This window comes from Mesoplodon bidens, assembly GCF_964165515.1.
Source record: "Mesoplodon bidens genome assembly, chromosome: 3".
Lineage (NCBI taxonomy): Eukaryota > Metazoa > Chordata > Mammalia > Artiodactyla > Ziphiidae > Mesoplodon > Mesoplodon bidens.
The window spans coordinates 134,062,952-134,084,715 of NC_138178.1; the positions used below are offsets into that span (position 1 = coordinate 134,062,952).

The 21,764-nt window shown below is 38.0% G+C and overlaps 1 protein-coding gene across 2 annotated transcripts in view; it reads left to right on the plus strand.

The window, feature by feature from the left end:
• The first annotated feature begins 1,730 nt into the window (after positions 1 to 1,730).
• Positions 1,731 to 21,764, plus strand: part of TMEM260 (transmembrane protein 260) — a 60,250-nt gene continuing 40,216 nt past the window's right edge. For both annotated transcript variants that reach the window (XM_081228349.1, XM_081228350.1), the window contains exons 1-3: positions 1,731 to 1,978; positions 7,546 to 7,577; positions 8,306 to 8,457. In XM_081228349.1, coding sequence (XP_081084475.1) covers positions 1,819 to 1,978; positions 7,546 to 7,577; positions 8,306 to 8,457 — 344 coding nt within the window. In that variant the 5' untranslated portion in view covers positions 1,731 to 1,818. The remainder of the gene's footprint in view (positions 1,979 to 7,545; positions 7,578 to 8,305; positions 8,458 to 21,764) is intronic.

The window sequence follows — 21,764 nt, forward strand, 5'->3', positions numbered from 1 at the left end:
AAAAACTTATCTTTTTATAAAGCTCATGAGCAAAAGATGAAATGGATAAAAAAGGAAAGAAGCATATGCTTGGCTCAGTCAGTATTAATCACGGGCATGCTCTTTCAGAAAAGAAATTGAAGGCAGACTGTCTTAGTCATCTGTTGCTGAGCAACAAATTACCCCAAATTTAGTGCACTAAAACAACAACATTTATTATTTCATTTTTTGCAGGACAGTAATCTGGGTGAGACTTAGCTGGGTCCTCTGCATTAGGGTCTGTAGTCAAGGCTGCAGTCAAGGTCTTGGAGGGAGTTAGTCATTGTCTCTTGGCTCATGTGGGAAAGGCTCGGCTCCCTAGCTCCCTCGTGAGGTATTAATGGGATTCAGTTCCTTGCAGGCTGTTGGACTGAGGGCCTCAGTGCCTCGCTGGCTGTTTGGCTGGAGGTGACGCTCAGTTCCTTGCCATGTGGACCTCTCCATAAAGCACCTCACAACATGGTAGGTGGCTTCATCAGAGTGAACAAGTGGGAGGGCAAGAGAGGTAGCGCCCGCCAAGGGGAGGGCAAGCACGATGAAAAGTCGGTCTTTTATAACCTGATCTCCAAAGTGACATCCATCACTTTTTCCTTATGTTATTACAGACAGAAGTGAGTCACTAGATCCTGCCCAAACACAAGGGGAGAGGATTACACAAGGGAGTGAATACCAGGAGTCAGGGATTACTGGGGGTCCATTTAGAAGCTGCCTACCTGTTCTCCAGGGCTCACAATATAGCAGAGAAAGCACTATGTAGTACCTGAGATGCTGACACAATGGCTGCCTATCTATGCAAGTGTATTAGTCACTCTACATTTGAGACTCTATGTTCCTGTCAGATTGCTTGTAACACGTTTTAGACTGTCACTGATCTAAAGTGTATTTTGAGATGCATTCCAGGGAGGTTGCCCTCCTCTCCTCCCACTCCAGAATAATTGCTATAATAATGTAAAACGTAAGCTTAAAGATCTCGCCAAGAGCCATGCTATGTGGTGATCCAAGAGTCCCCATTCTTTTTTGCATCGTAGCTAGTTGGAAAGTGCCGTGTCTTCAGTTCATTTTCCATTGTGCGGTCAAATCTTCATCTAAATACTTCTCTTCATTAAAGTAGGAGACAACTTTATCACGGTGTAAATTATTTGTATTACTACAGAAACTCAAGTTTCTCAACTCATCTCCCAAATTTTCCTCATGCTATAAGAAAAAAAATAGACCAACTAGCTTATTTTAATCTCTCTGAAAATAACTCAGCGATTTAACAATTAGCACACGGGCTTATAATTACTCGTAGTAAACATGGGATTAATGTATGTATTGGCTTACTCAGCACTTACTGTGCGCACACGTCCCCTCGGGCTGGCGGTCTGGGGCCCCTCGTGTAGTTCCACCCCACACCGCAGGGGGCAGTCGCGGCCCTTCCTCACGCCCGCTTGGCAACCAGGCTCCTGTCTCTGTCAGACCCGACCAAGTCGCTAGGAAGTTGGGGAGGCCATAGAGACGGAGGCCCTGGGCCCAGGCTTCCTTTCTTAAAAGAAGGCTGTCGCTTGTGATGCGCTAGTGAAAAGCACATTATAATTCTGTAAACCCTGGCGCGCGGTACGGCGCCAGAAGGCTGCCTGGGCCTGGCTCCAGCGAGACCCCGCATTTTCTCCCCCCGCGCCGGCGCAGAAGGTGCGGTCCCGTCCGCCCGGTCCGACCCGGAAGCCGCCGCGCGCCGCGCTCGCCCGTCGCGCTGGGGACACCCGGCTGTGCCGAGTCCTGGGGCCTGCCGCGTCCTCCTTCCTCGGTCCCCTCTGGGCCATGAGTCTCCATGGCGAGGGCGGGGGCCCGGCCGGGGGGCGGGCAGCCCGAGCGGGGCCGCGGCGCTCTGGGGGTCTCCGCGGTGGCGTCGCCGTGTTCGCCGCTGTGGCCGCCGTGTTCACCCTCACGCTGCCCCCCTCGGTGCCGGGGGGCGACTCGGGTAACGTACTCTCAGGGTCGTGCCTCCTGCCCCCCTCTCTGGTCCACACTGTCCCCGCGAGGTCTGGTCAGCTCAACCCCTCCATCCACCCGCCGGGGCCCCCGCAGGGTTTTGCGTTCCAGAACCAACCTGTGTTTCCATTCGTGTAATTTTTCTGTAATTCTGGTCTAGTTCTCAGGCTTTGGAGACGGGGCTGGTTGGTTTCGCCTGATGGGACTTACCGAGCTCTCTCTCCACTTCTCCAGATCATTTTCCTGGGCCTGAGTTTTTGCTTTCCATTCCTTTTTAGTCCACAAACATTACTTACTGAGTACTTATCGTGTTCCAGACAAAAGGACTAACAGGAGTGGTGGACAAGTGTCTTGGAGAGTGTTGTAATGCGGGCAGAGACAATACACAAACTACTGAATAGCCAGCAACATATTAGGTGGGGAGAAGTTAATGGAGACAGTAAGAGGGAGATGTGATTGACAGTGGGGTAGGCAGTGGCTCCATCAGAATGGCTAGTTGGGAAAGGCCTCTGAGGAGATGATATTTTTAGTTGAAACCTGAATGTTGAAAAGGAACCAGCCTTGCAGACTCTTTGCGGGAGAACGCCTGAAAGGGTGGAAGCCAGTTGCGGCTTAAAGCTGCTTCTATTGAAAAGCGTGACCCGTGGGCCATTTAAATCACATGAATAATCGTTATGTATTTGGGATGAGAGACAACATGCAGGTTTTGTCTTGCTGCCAAATTGACCATCTAATAACGCCTAATAATGATCCGTAATTTTGTTAGAATGGTGCTGTAAATCTGGGTCGTGAATGTATAGACTGAAAAAAAACTGAGTGCCCTAGTTCCTGCATAACAAAATACCCCCAAATCGAGTGGCTTAAAACAAGAAACGTTTATTATTTCACATTTTCTGTTGATGAGGAATCTGGGTGCAGTTTAAGTGGGTGCTCTTAGGACAAGGTTGCTGTCGTGGTATGGGGTAGGGCTGCAGTCCTCTCCGGGTTCAGCTTAGCGAGGATTAACTTCTAAACCCCATCCAGCTCTTTGCCAAACGGGTTTCTCTGTAAGCTGACTTGTGTCAAGAGAAAGAGATGGCACCTCTGCCTGACAACTGTGTCATTTCGTAACCTAATCTTGGAAGTGACAGACGACTGCCCTGTTTTATTCTTGGAAGTGAGTCAATATGTCAGCCCACACTCAAGGGCGAGAGGATTACACAGTGAGAATACTGGTGTTGGGAAGCTTTGGAGGCCATCTTCAAGGCTGCCTACCACATTGAGGATCCTTGATGTTCCTTTTACACGTCATTACCTTGACTCTTTCTTTCAGGTCCTATTGAACAAATAGGAGCAATGTTTCATTAGTATAGTGGGGAACGGAGTTACCGTATTTCTAAAGTTTATACTAAATAATAGAAATAGCTTTATAGTTGTGAGAGTTTTGACATTGGAGAGCGTTACTCAGAGGTTGAGTAGTTCTGTAACTTTCAAAAAAACATTGACAGTTCTTTACCATGGTTGTTTGAGCCTGAAGGACTGGATTAGGATGAATAATAATAACACTTATTGAGTACTTACTACGGTGCCAGCACTGTTCCAAGTGCTTTACGTGAATTATTTTAATCCTCCCAACTACTACCCTGTGAGGTAGGTACTCTCAATTTCTTTATTTTATAGATGACAAAACGGTTAAGCTGTGTCCAGAATCACACAGCTAGAAAGTAGAGGCCGTCAAGGAAAGAAACCAAGTAGACTGACTTTAGAACATGCTCTCTTAACCAACCTGTGCTCTTAATTCTTTGTTAAATCTATCATCACGTATTTAGTGATAAAGTCTATTTAAAATTTACAGTTGTGTTACGGAGCCCAAGCTTGGTCTGCTCACCACATAACAGGCCAATAAATCAAGAGATGTGTTGTTAGAGCAAGTAATAACCACTTGAATTGGAAAGCTAGCAGACCGAGAAGATGGCTGACTAGTGTCTCAAAAAACATCTTCCCTCAATCCGAATTTGAGCTCCTTTTATATAGATGGGGAGGAGGAGGGGCCCAGTGCAGTGCCAACCAATGGCTGAGCAGGGCTGCTATAGCTCGCACCTGTACCGCCCCATTACAGCTGTTGCCTTGTTTTTATTAATACTGTCTTTTTTCCCCAAAAGAATAATGTTATCTATTCACTTTGAGTTATCAAACTTTTTAGGCATTCTGACTTGTTTAGTTTGACGCTGAATAGTGGTTGCTTCTAATATTTCTATGTTCATTTTTGGGAGTGATAAATAAACTGTTTTCCAAGTGTTACCAGGAAAATTTGTATAATCACGTCTGATGATTTTGTTATATGTTGAATGTACTGTTCTCTTTGAATTTTGTGTTTATGAAATTTTTTTTACCAATAAACAGAACACATCTCAAAACCAACATAAAGCAGGTATTCTTCTTCCTGATAAATCTTAAATTATACTCCATGAATCCATCACATTGTGTGGCCTTGCCAAAATTTATTTTTTGCACTGCTTGATACACATAGTTGATTTATGGGCAGGAGCACTCCTGGTCCTTTAGAGGAAAGGGTAGGAATCTAGCCTTCACTTCTATTTGTTATCCTTGGGAAAAATAAATTAGCTTATATATGTGTTTGTATATTTTTAAGATACTGTCTTTAACACACTTGATATATGACTATAATTTTATAACTAATATAAAAAGTATAATATGGAGGGAGCTGGGTTTTGTAAAGGTGAAGCTTCTGCTAACAACTCTGAGCTTGCCACCCATTTGTGTCCCAGATGAAAAAGCTGTGGTTCTCAAACTTGAATGTACTGGAGAATTGCCTGGGCAACTTGGGTCCCAATGCCAGAGGGTTTAGTGTAGGTAGATTTGGGTTATGGTCAAGAAGTCTTCATCTTTAAAAGGCATCTGGGTGATTCTGATGCAGGTTGTAGTAGGACTTAACATTTGAGGCAACCCTAGTGTAAAGGGTTGAGGGAAAGCAAGGACCCTTTCTCTTTTATCATATTTACTTTCTCTTTTTATCATATTCAATTTTAAGAGTCATGTTTAGCTTTTTATCAAGGGTGCATTCATAGACTTTGAATAGTAGCATCTTTTCTATTTAGATTTTAGTTTCACATTTGATAAGAGTTGGTGATGGAGGTTAGTCACATTCCAGATTCATCTTTTTACCAACAGAACTCCAGCAAAGGATAACAGCATATTGACTTTTCAGTGGTAAAAAGAAATTAGAGAAAATAGGCTATTTTTCTTAATGTTAAATGTAACTCCGGGCTTCCCTGGTGGCGCAGTGGTTGAGAGTCCGCCTGCTGATGGAGGGGGCGCGGGTTCGTGCCCCGGTCCGGGAGGATCCCACATGCCACGGAGTGGCTGGGCCCATGAGCCATGGTCGCTGAGCCTGCGCGTCCGGAGTCTGTGCTCCACAACGGGAGAGGCCACAACAGTGAGAAGCCCGCGTACCGCAAAAAAAAAAAAAATGTAATTCTAAGTACATTTTAAATGGAGAATGAATAGCAACCTTGGAAATCTGAACTGAACTGTGCTTCATAGCACCTACAGAAATATAAAAACCAAAAATTGATTAAAACCATTTGGTACTGAAGACATAAAGAGCAAACCCATTCTAGAGTAAAACTATGAAATACTGTAAAATACTGGAAACAGCTACAAAGGGAGGAGTTATTTTAAACCTTTTAAAACCATAAACAATTTCTTTATATAAGATACAAGAAGGGCCGTTGGCTTGTAAGATGCTCTTGAATATCTCCAGTAAACGTCAAAGATGTCCTTAAGTAAATGACTTAAGTGAGCAGTATCTGTCTTTGGTGCCCTCGTGGGATTTCTGTGAAGTGAGCAGTCATTCAACCTGAGATGGGGGTGTCCACGTAGCAAGGACGACAATGTAATAGGTCTTTTTGTCAGCCTCTATGTGCGGGGCTTTTCTGTGTGGCACGAGGAGGGAGAGGTGTTGATGTCTTCTTGACAGAACCCTGAAATGGATAGGATATTTTCAACTTAGTGGAGAAGACAAATGAGAACAACTAACCAGAATAAAAGGCAATCTAAGTGCTGAATAGAGAGGTTCCAGCAGGTTCAATGGAGGAGGAGGAAGTGATTCATTCTGATGGGTGAAGCTGGGGAAGGGTATGTGTAAGGAAAGGTGTCACTGAGAAGGTAGCAACTGAACTAGGCCTTGATGGATTTAGGAGAGAATGCTGGATGAGAAAATGAGTGATAAGAGGTGCAAAAGAGGACCATTCAGAGGAACAGTGGGTAGTCAGATCTGACAAAGGTGAGCATAGGTTTCATGGACATAAGCCTTGGAAGGGGACCTGGAAGCCATAGAGGGCTTGCATGTCACGCTGAGGAATCAACTTCATTCAGTACACAGCAGCCATTGAGCAGTTTTAGTCTAAGGAAACAACCTGACCTCTGGGGAGTGGGGATGGCAGTAATTAGTGATTTCAGTAGGAAGATGAATTGGAATAGAACATTGGTCAAAGCTATTGCTGTAGCCCAGGCCAGAGAGAGGAAGGGTCTAAAATACAGTCAGGGCAGTAGAAATGAAGAGTACTGATATCCACTGAAGGATAGAAAATGGACATTAATACATTTCCCAATAGATAATAGTACTTTCATAAATCATCAGTTAATATTGATTGATTTCTTACACTGTACTGTATTAAGTGTATAGGGATAATCAGAAATAGTCCCTGTGCTCTGGATACTTAAAGTATTAACAAATAAGCATTGATTACTACATCATAATTTTAGAAGTAATTACTAATGGTGAGGAATTACAAAGAACTATGTGAATAATATGATTTATTGGTTTGAAAAAAATGTACTTTGGTAGTCAAAGCTTACCAAAATAACCTGGAGTTAATAAGCATTTGGCAATTGTTTAAAGATATCCAACATAATTAATGTAGAGAATGTATCCAAATGTCAGTTTAGGGCAGAATGGCACACTTTATAGACTGTTCAAATCTCCAGTGTCTGCACATTTTACATATCATAAGGTTGCATCTTTACCGACAGTTTTGTACTAAATTCTTGAGGGATAATACAGCATTTTACACTAATGCTCTGTAAGAGTTTTTTTATATTTGCAAGGGTAGACAACTTTCAGGAGGGAAAGTAGGCATATTTTTAAAATTGAAGTATAGTTGATTTACAATGTTGTGTTAGTTTCTGGTGTACAGCAAAGTGATTCGGTTATACATATTACATATTCTTCATTATAGGTTATTACAAGATATTGAACATGGTTCCCTATGCTATACAGCAGGACCTTGTTGTTTAAAATAAGCATTTTTAGAAAGTAGAATTCACATATATTTACACTGACCAGTTATTAAAAACTATCAAAGATAGTTTGTTCAGTAATACCTAAGGGAGAACATATTCTGAGACTATTTCATGCTGTTAAATCTCTACAGATTTACAGTTTTATCCAGTCAAATTAATGCAAAACCCCAATGCAAGCATTTGGATTTTGAAAACTTTGGAGGAGTGTCATTTTCTAATAGTAATTATTGGTTTTCCATTATTTTTTCACAGGGGAACTGATCACAGCCGCACATGAGCTTGGAGTAAGTATTAGTTTTATTGTTTAATCAATGCTCTCATTAACAGTTTTAGGAATTAAGAAAGTTTAATTAAGCATGGAGTAAAGTAGATTAATTTATTTTCAAACCCCAGTTTTTAGTAACTTATAAGTACAGTACATGACAATTTACTTTAAGTTTTAAATCCAATTAAACTAAATCATAAAGCAAAGCCTTTACTATATATACAGTAGCTGGCTTATTATCACCCCAAATTTTGTATAAGCTATGGAGAATAAAATAAATCGGGTTAACAGTTTTAATAAGTTTATTATTTAATAAACTTTATTGTGGTGCATGATCCCTTTAGGCAAGACCTTAGGACTGTCAGCATGGTGGTAATCCGATAGCAGTGTGGTCTTTCAACTTACTAACCAATACGGTATTTCAGAACCCGCTTTTTTTCAATAGCCTTTTAAATGACCCTAATGTACTGTGAACCCAGAGAACAAACTGCTTAAGAACTGACAATGAAATATGTCACCCTTTCTCTAGGTGACACACCATGTGATAGACCCTGCCAAATCCACTAAAGAAAATATTTATTTGTATTGGCACAAGAGGATTACAATAGAAAACCACTATTCAAACATTTAGTCATTGTCTCTTAATCTTTATACTTGCCTGAGAAAAGCGCTGCTTTTCAATTAAAGGCAGTGTGACTCTTCCTTTACTAGATGAAAACCTCCTGACTGTTGCTAATTTTCCCTTAGGTTGCCCATCCTCCTGGCTATCCTTTGTTCACTCTGGTGGCTAAACTGGCAATTATACTATTTCCTTTTGGTTCGGTTGCCTACCGAGTCAATCTTCTGTGTGGCTTATTTGGAGCAGTAGCTGCAGCATTACTTTTTTTCACCGTTTTCAGGTAAAGTAGTTGATTAGTTAATTTTGACTAATTAGAGATGGCCCATGTACATATATTATTAAAAAAACTTGTTGCTTGAATGGTTTTTCCTAATCACTCATGTGATTTCACTTTCTCAGTTTACAGTAATTTCATATACGTTTGACTGCTTAAATGATTACACAGTTGGTTCTGCTTCATACAACGGAGAGAAGGTGTCACCAGTTCATTATCACAGTTCTCTGGTTAGGCAGAACTAATAAGGTTTGTCATTTCAGGAAGATGCAGATGGGCCAGTTTAATTCAACAATATAAAGTTCATCTTTTTGTAAATGGTAGATATCACTTAATTACTCACAGTATTGCTGATGGGCAGCTGCCTATTAGGTCCAGAGCTAATACCTAATTATACTGTATTTTAAATATGCACATGTATACTTTTTGAAATGAGGCTGTTAACTAAGGAAATCAATTTGGGTTGTGGTTTTAGTAAGGTTTCACTTTGTTCCATTATTGCTGTAGGGAAGACAGGCGAATTAGACACCACTTACTTCATGATGGAGGGCTTTCTTAGTTTGGAAGGCTATGCTGCTTTTAAAAAAACAGGTCATTAGTTTAGGATATTGCTAAACACATTTGTCTTTGCTGTTTCTCTCTCCTTCGGTATTAACTCAGTCTAACCTATGCCTAAAAGGATTATAGTCAAAAATACAAATTATTCTTCCTGCAAAGGGGAAACCAAGTTAAAACATTTCTTTCAAAAAGTATTGCAGATTTTATTATAAAAACAAATAATTTTTGTATGTAAATAGAGTATAATTTGAATAGACAATTTCAAATGTCATTTTTAGAGACTAATGTTTTTTATTTACATTTGTCATATCACTGCCCTTTGACTAAATTCTTTGTAAATTCCCTTTTGATTATTTGTAGAAAGGTAAAAGTTACAATAATTATGGCTAAAGCTTACTATTAAATCTATTTGTGGAAAGCTTTCAAAGTTGTAATTGTTGATCATTTACTAAACTTTAATCTGTATTATTTAGTTTGTTTCTGTTTTAGTCTTAGAGGTTTTCAGTGATAGCCATATCTTTAAGTATGAAATGTTTAAAATAACATTTCTGCTTGGATTAATTAGTGTTATGAATACTTTCTTTTTCTAAATGATTAGAATAATCATTATTAGAATTGTTCCTTCTGATCTTTTATAATTAAGGCTCTGTCATTTTTGTTGAGAGAAAAACTCTTTTTTTATTTTTAAATATCTAGGTTGAAATTTAGAACTTACCTGTCTTTTATTAAATGTATGAGTTTTCGTAAGACATTTAAGACAAAGACATTTTAAAGAAAACTAATACTTGTATTTGTTTTGTTAGTTCATCTGTATTTTAGATTATTTCTATAACATATATATATATATTTAAATGCTGTAGCCAGCTCTTAAGCAAGTAAAGTGATTCGTTTTCTAAAACTTTTCCATGTTTTCCACTATATTAATTGTCAATGCCCTTCCACGTAAAAACCACTGTAAAAATCATATATAAAAATCTTTATCTTTCCAGAATCCGAATAGTTTGGGACAATAATTTTCCTTTGAGTTGTCCACATTTTAAAATAGTTTTGATTAGTTATTATGCTTGATTATAATGGGTTTTAGATTAGCACACAAGCCTGTGACCCTTTCCTTTTAATATACAGTCTTAATGATAAATTCGTATACTTGCTGACATATGTTTTAAATCAAAAACTCTTCATAGACTAAATTGGATATTTGCATGCTTTTAGTAATCTAGTACTTTGGAAAAGTTGCTTTCTTTCTGAGAAGGGACCTGACAACATTATCTCTTACATACTTTTAATATGAAAATACTTCATTATTTTGAATACAAATAATTGACAAGGTACACGTCCTTTGGGAACAACCTAGTTCAAGTGGCAAATCTGTTTTGTCAAACAATAGCCACCCTTCAGGAAAGAGCAAGCCATCTCTATGGTAATAGGACTAACAGTAGCCTATTGATCGAGTGGAAGAAGACATTATACAATGTCAGCTGGCTTGTTACAATTTCATTTGTCGTATGACCTGAACCTAGCCTTTAAAACCTTCCTTCTGTGAATATAAGCCCAAGAGCAGGACGCGGTTTTTGTGCAGCCATTACAGTGACGGCTTTTTTCCTGTCCCAGTGTACAGTAAATGTATTCCTTCACAGGTTGACTCCTTCACCAGAACTCATTCAGGAGACATTTCACTACTTTATTCATTTGCCGACCAAGTCATCATTCCATTTTGTTGTTGAATATCGAAGGGTTTTGATCCAGGAGACAGCTGTATTCTTTCTTTCCCCCATCACTTAAGAGAACATTACTGTACATGTAAGATTAGTGCTGACTGGTGTGCAGGAAATTAATTCTTTTAACAGTTTTAGGTTTTTTTCAGGTAATTGTTCACATAGCATTCACTATATTTAGCTCTTGGGGTGGGTATAAAGACCTTCAGTACCTTTTAAACAAAGGTTGTATTTCAAAAGCAAATTTCTGTTTAAATATGTTGATGTAGAAAGCTCCATTTTTTCAGTAAACATGACTTATATTGAAAGAACAATTTATTCTTTGTTTCCAATTACTTTGTAATTTTTGCTTTTCTTACATCTTTCTCTTGCTTTTAAAAGCCTTTAAGATGTCATTAACACTGCGTATTTTGTCAATCTTTCCTTAATGGTTGGCAAGAGCTCTTTTATATTTGCATTGCCCTGATGTAGAAAGCATATGAGTAAAACAGCACATTGAAAGCTGTGTCACTGTAGTTTATTGAATTAAAAATAGTAAGATTGTGGCAGTTGTTTCTGCATGTATTTATTTATGTATTGTCCCCTTCAGGGGTATTTTAAAGCATGCACTATGTTAAGGGAGTTTAATATATTTCATTTATAGGAAATAGTATTCATTTTATTAATATGCACATCTGTGCATTTGACTGTACTACAGTTAGTGATTTAGAGAAACTGGGATTTTCTCTTTTAAGGGCAATGAAGTAAATGATTTTTTAGTTTGATAGTATGATATTTAAAATGTCATATTTGAAATTCACAAATCCTATTAATATAAAAATTTAAAAGTTATAGGTATGTAAATCACTAATAGGAACATCATTTAGCTTTCCTTCGTACTTGAATTTCAAAATTGTTTTCTAAGAAACCTCAAACTAGATCCTATATACTTAGTAAGGAAGGGGTACTGAAATCACTGTAATTAATATCAACATGCTTACATTGCGTATGTTCTGGTAACACCGAAATAGAATGGAGTCTGTTGATAGTATCATATAAAAATTCTTTACTTGAGGGAAGATTTAAATTGCTTACGATCTCAGGTGAGGGCATGTCTTGTATCATGTATTTTGATAGTTACAGGGCAGGGAATATATTTTCAACAGGCTTGAGAGTCAGCATATCCTTTTCAAGCTAGTATGGACCAAATGGAACTATAGAAGAATTCATTGAACAATATTTGTTACACAGTCATATGAATCGAAAGTAAAATTCTTTTAGTTTTTTTTTCTTTTTTTTTTATTAGTTTCTGCTTTATAACAAAGTGAATCTTTTAGTTTTTGTAATCAAAATTCAGTGCTTATTTTAAAGAAAGTAAGACAAAGTTACTATTAAATAACCAGTTTTTCTAAAAGGCACTGTTTCAGGAAACTTGCATAAAAAACCTTTCTAACACCATTAACATTGTAAAGTAAGAAATCAGATCTCTTAATGTCAAGCAGTTTCCCTAGAATATATGAATATTAATTATAATTAAAGGTATCTTGAAACTCTGCCTGCTTACTACAAAGAACTTACAGCCAATTTCAGTGATATTTAAATATCTCCTGGAAGACTGTTTTGTGCCAGTATTTTATTTATGCATATTTTATTTTTTATAAGTTGTGTATTCCTAAACATTATGCCGCTGCTAAAAATTAATTTTCTTAAACTTTTGGAACAGGAACACTTGATTCTGAGCACTGTGTCTGCTATTCTTATAGCTTCAGCTAAGATTCCATTCAATAAAAATCGAAAATTAAAATGCCATACCTTAGAGAACGTAGAATCTCCTGCTTAAGAGACATTTGGATTTTCCAGCTCAAAGAGTATTTTAGATTATTGCCATAGAGAATAATGTGAAGCTCTTCCTAATTTCAGAGGTAACTATGAATAAGTAAGAAATAGTCACCAAGTTTTTGTAGTTGAAGAAGAATGGAAAGTACTGGAGTATTAATTTCTATTCAGGAGAATATCTGTCTTGATCCCTGGTTAATTGATCATATATTTCTCTCATACTTGTATTAAAATTGCATTGACTCAGACTGGCTAAGCATATTAAGAGCTTGGTTCATTTGCATTTTCTTATAAGTCGAGGGACATATTAGGCCCAAATAGCATTTCGTTTTGAAGGGAAAAAAGCAGGGCAAAAACTCTTTTTTAAGACTGTAGTCTCTTCTGACAGCTAGTCAGAGTTAGAATTAGTTCAAGGAAATGTTAATAATGCATTGCCTGGCCTAATCCCTTTGATATCACCAGGTATCCTCCTGTTCATGGGTTAATTGCTTTAAAAGCGAAGGCAATATTCTGAGCGGTGGGCCGCTTCACCTTTTCACAGCTGTTACCATTGAGTGACAACTAAATCCCATGTGTAAGATGAGGAAGAGCTCAGTCTCCAATTGGGAGAAAATTTATGTAAACCACAATCCCTTCAGAATGTGCGGAAGTCATAGACTTTCTTGATTTACTCTGCTTTTCCCAGAAAGCTCTATTGTTCACTTTCCTAAGTCCCATCAACCCTTTGTAGCAGAATATCACAGCGGCAGCAGATAGCTTGAAATATATAAATGCTATCATAGCTCTGATTAATAGCAGTGCTTATGAGTCAAGTCTGATAACAGTGCAGCTCTCCACTCAATTTCAGATACTGCTAATGGAATCTGTCTTCTCCAATTGTAATATGAGAAGGCCTAATTTGCCATGGAGCTTGGAGCTGTCACCAGTAGGGGATTGTGGGGTCAGATGGGAGCTGCCAGGTTTTTGCCCTGCAGCTTGTATCTCTCACTTTGAATAGAGCAGCCCCCTGCCTGCCAGTTAGCTGATAGGCCGCCGTGGGGTTTATGCCACTATATACAATAGGAAAGGGCTACATAGGCTGACTTTATAATTGTGAAGCTAGCTCATATTTCCACAGCTACTGTGCTGCATAATTTCTAATAAGTGGTTTTAACAAACGTCAGATTATGAAAAGTTTCCTCAATTACAGAAACTTATAAAACATTTAAATTGCTAAATCTGTTTCCTGCCGAGATTTTGCCACTGGAACTAGTCATCAGTCATTATGGCTATAATAATAAATGCATACATTTCTTAAAGTTACAAATAAAATTATAAGCCATAACTCATATAGATTTTCTGCTTTTCAAAGCCATAAAAAGTAGAGAACAGTCTTAATGAATTGAAATATTATGATATACTTCATAACTTTGCATAATAAGACTACTTTATATTAAATCTCTATTGTTTAGTAAGTTAGTGTTGCTGATGAAAGTAGTTTAATACCCTCATTCTGTTGATCTTAGTTATTTGGATCTTTTAAGTTTACTTCATATACCTTTGGTATATAACATTTTAAAAATTATGCAGCATTTTCTAAGTTTTCAGTTAAAAAGGACTTTGAGAATAATATGCTGGACTAAACTTTTAACCAATTTCAGTTTTGCTACCGAATACAAAATACACTGTCAGGATTGAGTAATAAGCTAATCTTGAGGCTGTGTGTGTGTGCTTTTTTCTTTTCTTTTTAAAATTAATTTATTTGTTTATTTTTGGCTGTGTTGGGTCTTTGTTGCTGTGCACGGGCTTTCTCTAGTTGAGGTGAGCGGGGCTACTCTTCGTTGCGGTGCGCGGGCTTCTCACTGCGGTGGCTTCTCTTGTTGCAGAGCACGGGCTCTAGGCGCCCAGGCTTCAGTAGTTGTGGCTCGCGGGCTCTAGAGCACAGGCTCAGTAGTTGTGGTGCACGGGCTTAGTTGCTTCAGGGCCTGTGGGATCTTCCTGGATCAGGGCTCGAACCCGTGTCCCCTGCATTGCCAGGCGGATTCTTAACCACTCTGCCACCAGGGAAGCCTAAGGCCTTGTGTGTTTTTAAAAATTTCAAACAAAATTGATGAAAATCTGTAATTTGGGAGTTATTTTAAGCTAGGCTGTACCTTAAGATATTGCCTCCCATAGTGCAAGTCATTTGGCATACTATGGAAACTTGGTAAAATGTAAAGTAAATGATGGTGATTCCTATAAAGCTCAGTTCAGTGTTTTCCTTTTAGATATTTGGGTATAAGGTTGATGAGCTGTAAGAAAGTGAATTGTTCTAAGCCTTGAATAGTTTCATCATTTATTGGTTAGTGAACAAATTTTAATTCTAATGGAAATTGTGTAATTACATTTTATTTATGGAAGCTATTCATAATCTTGTTCCTTCCATTTCACTTGTGCCTTTTTCCTTTTCGAAGCCTTTTCCATTTTTTCCCCAAGTTTATTTAGTGGTTTTAAATCAGGAATAATACTTCGTATTTTTCCTTTCAGTGTACTGGTAGTTGATATTTACGTAGCTGAAAATTCAGGGTAGAACAGTTTTCTTCCTTTTGATAGAATCGCATGGAACAGGATAAACCTTCGTAGGATTTTACCTGGAGTGAAAGTAAATTTTTATAAAATATGGGAAAATGGGATTACTTGCAAATTTATTAAAGATGGAAATGTTTTACATTATTTTTTAGGTGCAGTGATGGTGGCTTCAGAGGTAGAACTTTAATATACCATGTCCTCAATTATTGATTTATGTTTATTAGGTCTAAACTTGAAAATGACAAGAAAAAATTTAGATTCTAGTTCTCTCCAAATGCCCACTGACTATAATTTGCCCACCTGGAACATGTTAGATACTCAATACGTATTTGTTGAAAGGGTCTTGAGTGAACTGCCACTCAATGAGAAAGGTTCAGCTGAAACTGAAAACCTTTCTTGTCAGTAGCTTAGCTTCCCAGTTTGACCATCTCCAGGTACATTGAAGAGAGAAATATATGGGTGTTGATTTTGTGAATGGGAGCCAGAGATAACATTTGTATAATCTTCATGAACAAGACCCAGAAAGATAAGAACCTGGGAGGACAGGGGCAGTAGATTTGCCACTAATTGTACCCTGCTTTACCATATCTCTTCCCTGTAATCCACTGCCTTTTTTTAAAGTCGTGAATATGAGTTGACACCAATAATAATTTATTTAACAGTAATGCTCAGATGCTGCATTGTGGCCTTCCTACTCGATTCTACTTACTTCAAGTAGGAGTTTTCAGTGTTGAAGGAAAGTAGTGTACCCTCCATGTTGGGTTCTTTGCACACAAGTAACACTGAAGACAAATACATTCATGAATTTTATGAGGCACGTCAAATGTGTGTTCTGAAAGAATTTCAGGTTTCTGTTATTTGCCTTTTGATTGAGGGTTAGACAAACATGTGACTACACATGAAAATCAAATACTGTGTAGCGGAAAGAAAAATATACCTTATCATCAATAGCAAACCTGTGTCAGTGGTGTAAATTGTAACCTCCTGATTTATCCATTGTGTCAACAGATGAATAGTATTCCATAAGTGAGAAAACTGCTGCACAATCAGTACCTTTCTTAGGAATCTCATGTAGGCCTTATAGAATTCTGAGCCTCACATTTGTTAGGATGCTCTTAAGAGCATCACATATTCCTTACCCTAGTGGAGAATTTCTGTCATTTGCATTTTCTGGGTGAAATTTTAAATACTTAACCACCTTTCCCATACTATCTGTCATACTCTTGGTATATCTTTTCTCAGTGACTGACCACTGTGATGTCCTGGAATGTGAACTACATGGTTTTAGTGTTAGCCCAAGTTAAAAATAATTAGGAAAATTAATTTTACTGCCAATATACTGCAAAATATATTTTCTATATAACATATTTGTAAGATATATTATTTATATAAAACATACTCAATGACTTTTAGATTATTTATTTTGAATCATCCATATCATTACCTTACTCTGTTAGTGTGAAACCTTGAAAATGAAGCATGCCTCTCTAATAGTGTAAAAACTTGATTTTGATTGTTGGCATGTGACTATCTTTTAAAATACAATGGTTGTTTTATTAAAATTTCACAGTAATGTTTGAAGTGTGTGTTCTTCATATAGCCTTGTAAGATGTTATCTTTCTGGAAGTCAGGTTAGATTCTAAGAATATGTATTTCACTTGAAGAAGTATCTCCCTTGATATCCTTCTGTGAGGCTTTATGAGCCTCTAGATTGGGAATAGAAAACAGTTTTTTTTCTCATATTATATATAATTTATCATGAGGTGTTCTTTAGTTCAAGTGGAAAACAGTTTAGATTATTTTGCAATTTATTAGTGAGTTCTGCTGAAAACAGTTCTCATTTTATTCACAACCTCACTTGAATTTCCCTTTTTTTCCCCTCCAGCTTCCTATTAGTGTGGTTGAAGTAGGTTCATCAATTTCAGTAGAAAAATGTACATCTTTTAATTTTAATGAGCTAATTTTAAGATGTCACTTTAGCACATTAAGGGTAAATAAATTCAATAATTCCTTAGTTGCTTTTTAAAAAAATAATAATTACTTAAGCATATTTATTTAAAAGAATGAAATGAAAATTGAAAGTAGGCCTCCTTGACTGCTAAGTGAAAACACAATCGTGTTTTTGATTCAAAATAAATAATCTAAAAGTCATTGAAGTATGTTTTATATAAATAATATATCTTACAAATATGTTTTTTTCTTTGGGAAAAAAACCCTTCATACTTAGTCTACAGATAGATGACAATTGTTTTGTCTTATTTGGGAGGTACTTATATTTATACTCCATCTGTACATTTGACTTTATGGATGATACCAAACAGCTCGTTTGGTGGGCTCAGAACAACAATTTCATTTAAAACTCATGTTTAAATAACAGTATCAGGTTAGATATTCCTTCCATATATTTTTGAAAGAAATATTGCTTAGCCAGAAATTTGGACTGCCAATTCATGTACCAGTATTTATGCATAGTGTTTCACTCTACTTATATAATCTAACTCTGCCAAAAAATTACAAATATATGTTGTAGCCTTTTCGGGGGAAAAAAATGTAGAGTGTGTGTTCTGGTTAGAATTATTGCCCAAAAGAGTTAGATTACAACTAACTTGTTTAATCACCCATTTTGGGGAACCCTTCATCGAGAAGGCTCATAATTGATCCAACTCATAACAAAGGCCCCAGCAATCAAAACAGATGTTGGATTAATTAGAGGCTTTAAGAATTCAGTAGCCAACAAACACATGAAAGAATGCTCAACATCATTAATCATTAGAGAAATGCAAATCAAAACTACAGTGAGATAACATCTCACACCAGTCAGAATGGCCAACATCAAAAAATCTACAAACAATAAATGCTGGAGAGGGTGTGGAGAAAAGGAAACCCTCTTGCACTGTTGGTGGGAATCTAAATTGATATAGCCACCGTGGAGAACACTATGGAGGTTCCTTAAAAAACTAAAAACGGGCTTCCCTGGTGGCGCAGTGGTTGAGAGTCCGCCTGCCGATGCAGGGGACACGGGGTCGTGCCCCAGTCCAGGAGGATCCCACATGCCACGGAGCAGCTGGACCCGTGAGCCATGGCCGCTGGGCCTGCGCATCCGGAGCCTGTGCTCTGCAACGGGAGAGGCCACAGCAGTGAGAGGCCAGCATATCACACAAAAAAAAAAAAAGTAAAAAAAACCCCTAAAACCAGAACTACCATACGACCCAGCAATCCCATTACTGGACATATACCCTGAGAAAACCATAATTCAAAAGAGTCATGTACCAAAATGTTCATCGCAGCTCTATTTACAATAGCCAGGACATGGAAGCAACCTAAGTGTCCATCAACAGATGAATGGATAAAGAAGATGTGGCACATATATACAATAGAATATTACTCAGCCATAAAAAGAAACGAAATTGAGTCATTTGTAGTGAGGTGGATGGACCTAGAGTCTGTCATACAAAGTGAAGTTAGTCAGAAAGAGAAAAACAAATACCGTATGCTAACACATATATATGGAATCTAAAAAAAAAAAAAAAAAAAGGTCATGAAGAACCTAGGGGCAAGACGGGAATAAAGACACAGACCTACTAGAGAATGGACTTGATACGGGGAGGAGGAGGGGTAAGCTGGGACAAAGTGAGAGAATGGCATGGACATATATACACTACCAAACGTAAAATAGATAGCTAGTGGGAAGCAGCTGCATAGCACAGGGTGATCAGCTCGGTGCTTTGTGACCACCTAGAGGGGTGGGATAGGGAGGGTGGGAGGGAGGGAGACGCAAGAGGGAGGAGATATGGGGACATATGTATATGTATAACTGATTCACTTTGTTATAAAGTAGAAACTAACACACCATTGTAAAGCAATTATGCTCTAATAAACACGTTTAAAAAAAAGAAAAGGATTCAGTAGATTCATAGTATTCATAGAATTCATGCCATTTAAAAAAAACTGATAAACAGATTTAAAACAGTGCTTGCTAAGTCATCTTTTCTTTTTAATTACTTTATTTATTACTTATTTGGCTGCATCGGGTCTTAGTTGCGGTATGCAGGATCTTTCGTTGCAGCGTGCAGGCTCTTTGTTGTGGTGCACAGGCTTCAGAGCACGCAGCCTCAGTAGTTGTGGCACGTGGGCTCTCTAGTTGTGGCACATGGGCTCCAGAGCACGTGGGCTCTCTAGTTGTGGCACATGGGCTCCAGAGCGCATGGGCTCAGTAGTTGCAGAGCATGCGCTTAGTTAACTGCCCTGTGGCATGTGGGATCTTAGTTCCCTGACCAGGGATTGAACCTGTGTCCCCTGCATTGGAAGGTGGATTCTTAACCACTGGACCACCAGGGAAGTCCCGCTAAGTCATCTTATTTGCTTAAAAAGTTTAAGACTGGATTCACCTACAGACATATTTGTCAATGTGATTTTTGCAGCATCACTTAGATAAGTCTTCTGCACATTTAATGTCTTTTTCTATCTCAAATTTGCAGTGGCTTATTGATATGAAAGATTCATTGATATTTGGCTCAAAAAGACATAAAATGGAAACTGAGGTATTTCGTTTGAAATTTCACAAAAGTTTGAGAAACTGTAAGGGATCTTCTTTACACATCAGTGTGAAAGGCAATATGAGTAACTGTGAACCTTGTGTATTTTATTTTTCCCTTTGAAATATTTGTGTTACAGACAAGGAATAAATCAAGTAATATGAAAAAAACTTTTAAAGTAAATTATTATTTCTATACTGTTGCCAAAAGAATATTTAAGCACTTGAATTAAAGTACAGAATGATGAAATGATTATTCCCTAGTTTCTGAAAGATATATCCATATGGACCTCACTTTATCTAAAAAAATCAACATAACAAAATCAAAATGAATCTTTTAGTTTTTTTCCCTTAATCGCATTTGTTACTAAAACATCACTTTTATAACAAACAGTAAAGGACAGCAGTGATAAAGGACATGGTTCTTAAAAGAAACAAAATTTACTCCACTACCAAAACATCTTTTCTTTCAATTTTTTACAATGAAAAAAGAATAATTTCTAAGTAATGGCATAAGTTATTTTATAAAGCATTACTAGAGATGGTTGGACTTAGGTTGAGGTAATTAGAAGCCATTGCTATTTGGATATTTGAAGAGCATTAAAAACTGAAGATAAAGTATATCTGAAATTAAATACATATATATAAACATTTAGTTTTCAAAAAATCATATAGCTTTTTCTAGGGATACACAAATACACATGTAAAGTGCAATATACTTTTACCTTTTAAAAAGTGCTAATATGCTGATATGGCTATCTAGTGGTATCAGTAATCCAAAAATAATTCTCTTGGCTTTGTAATACTTTAGAGAGTTTTAAGTTCCTCACATCTGATTTCCTTACTATGTTTTGATTAGGTTACAGTTAAAATATTCTATTCCTCAGAAATACAGAAAAATCTACCTATTCAGTACCCATTTAATATGTTTAATTTAATGAGAACCTGGAGATGAAGCAACTACCCTAGTCTTGGTGAAAGTACTTTTGGGAAAACTTGGAAAGGTGATGCCCGTATTGAGTTGTAAACAATGAGTGGCAGTGGCCAAGTGAAGGCAGAACCATGTTCCAGATACAGGGAACCTCCTGTGCAGAGAAACCCAGAGGTGGAGGAGAAAGAGCCTGTGAGCACAGGGACTTAACAAGTCACTCAGTGTCGAAATGGGTTATGTCAGAAATGAAGCTACAGGTGGACTGAGACCAGATCACGAAAATCCTTGTCTGTTGTCATGGGGAGCTTGGAAGATGCTTGATAGTCCAAGAGGAATCCTTAAAGGTTTGGAGGCAGAAAAGTTCAAGATCAGATATGCTTGAGGTCCCTCACTCTGGTGGCAGTGGTGGGCCTAGCACTGGAAGCAGGCAGCACGCAAAGCTGCAGTATCGGTGTGCACCTGAGGTGTGGATTCAGATGAGCTGAACTAGGGCAGTGGGGATGTGGGTGGAGAGAAGAGCGTGAGTTTTTTAAATGTTGATGAAGCACAGTTGGCAGGATGCGATATGTTTGGCAGGGAGAAGGGGAGAGGAGCTCTGATGATGACTCCTAGGTCTCTTAACTTAGATAACGAAATGAGGAAGATACTGAAATTTACTAAGATAGAGGACACGGGAGCAGGAATTATTTCAGGGAGGAGGATGAGAAATCAGTTTTGTGTGTACGGACACTGAGGTTCTATGGGATATCCAGAGTTGGCGTGGCTTTGTGGTGAGGGTGCAACAGTAAGTTGGGGATAAGGTAAGTTCAAAACTAAGGGAGAGGCATTTCTGGAGACATTTGGTTTCTTTAGTTTGTAGCTGGCAGGTGAAATCAAGATGGTGAATAAAGTCACCCAGGCAGAGCAGAGTGAGAACAATGTCCTGAGAAAGAAATCTTGGGAAACACTGGCTTTAAAGGAGTTAAATGCAAGAAGAGGAGCCATTTGGAGAAAACACATAAGGAAGATCCAGAGCCATAGAAGGAAAACCAGAGGATGTGAGGTCCAGATGTCAACTCAATGAGTGTGGTTGTGGGAGTGACCCAGTACAGCAGAGGGGTCCCCAGAGCCTATCGTATTTGGCAGTTAGGTGGTCACTGGGGACCCCAGTGAGAACAATTTCAATAGAGAACTAGGGTGAGAACAGAGGGTGGAGGCTGCAGATGTGGACAGT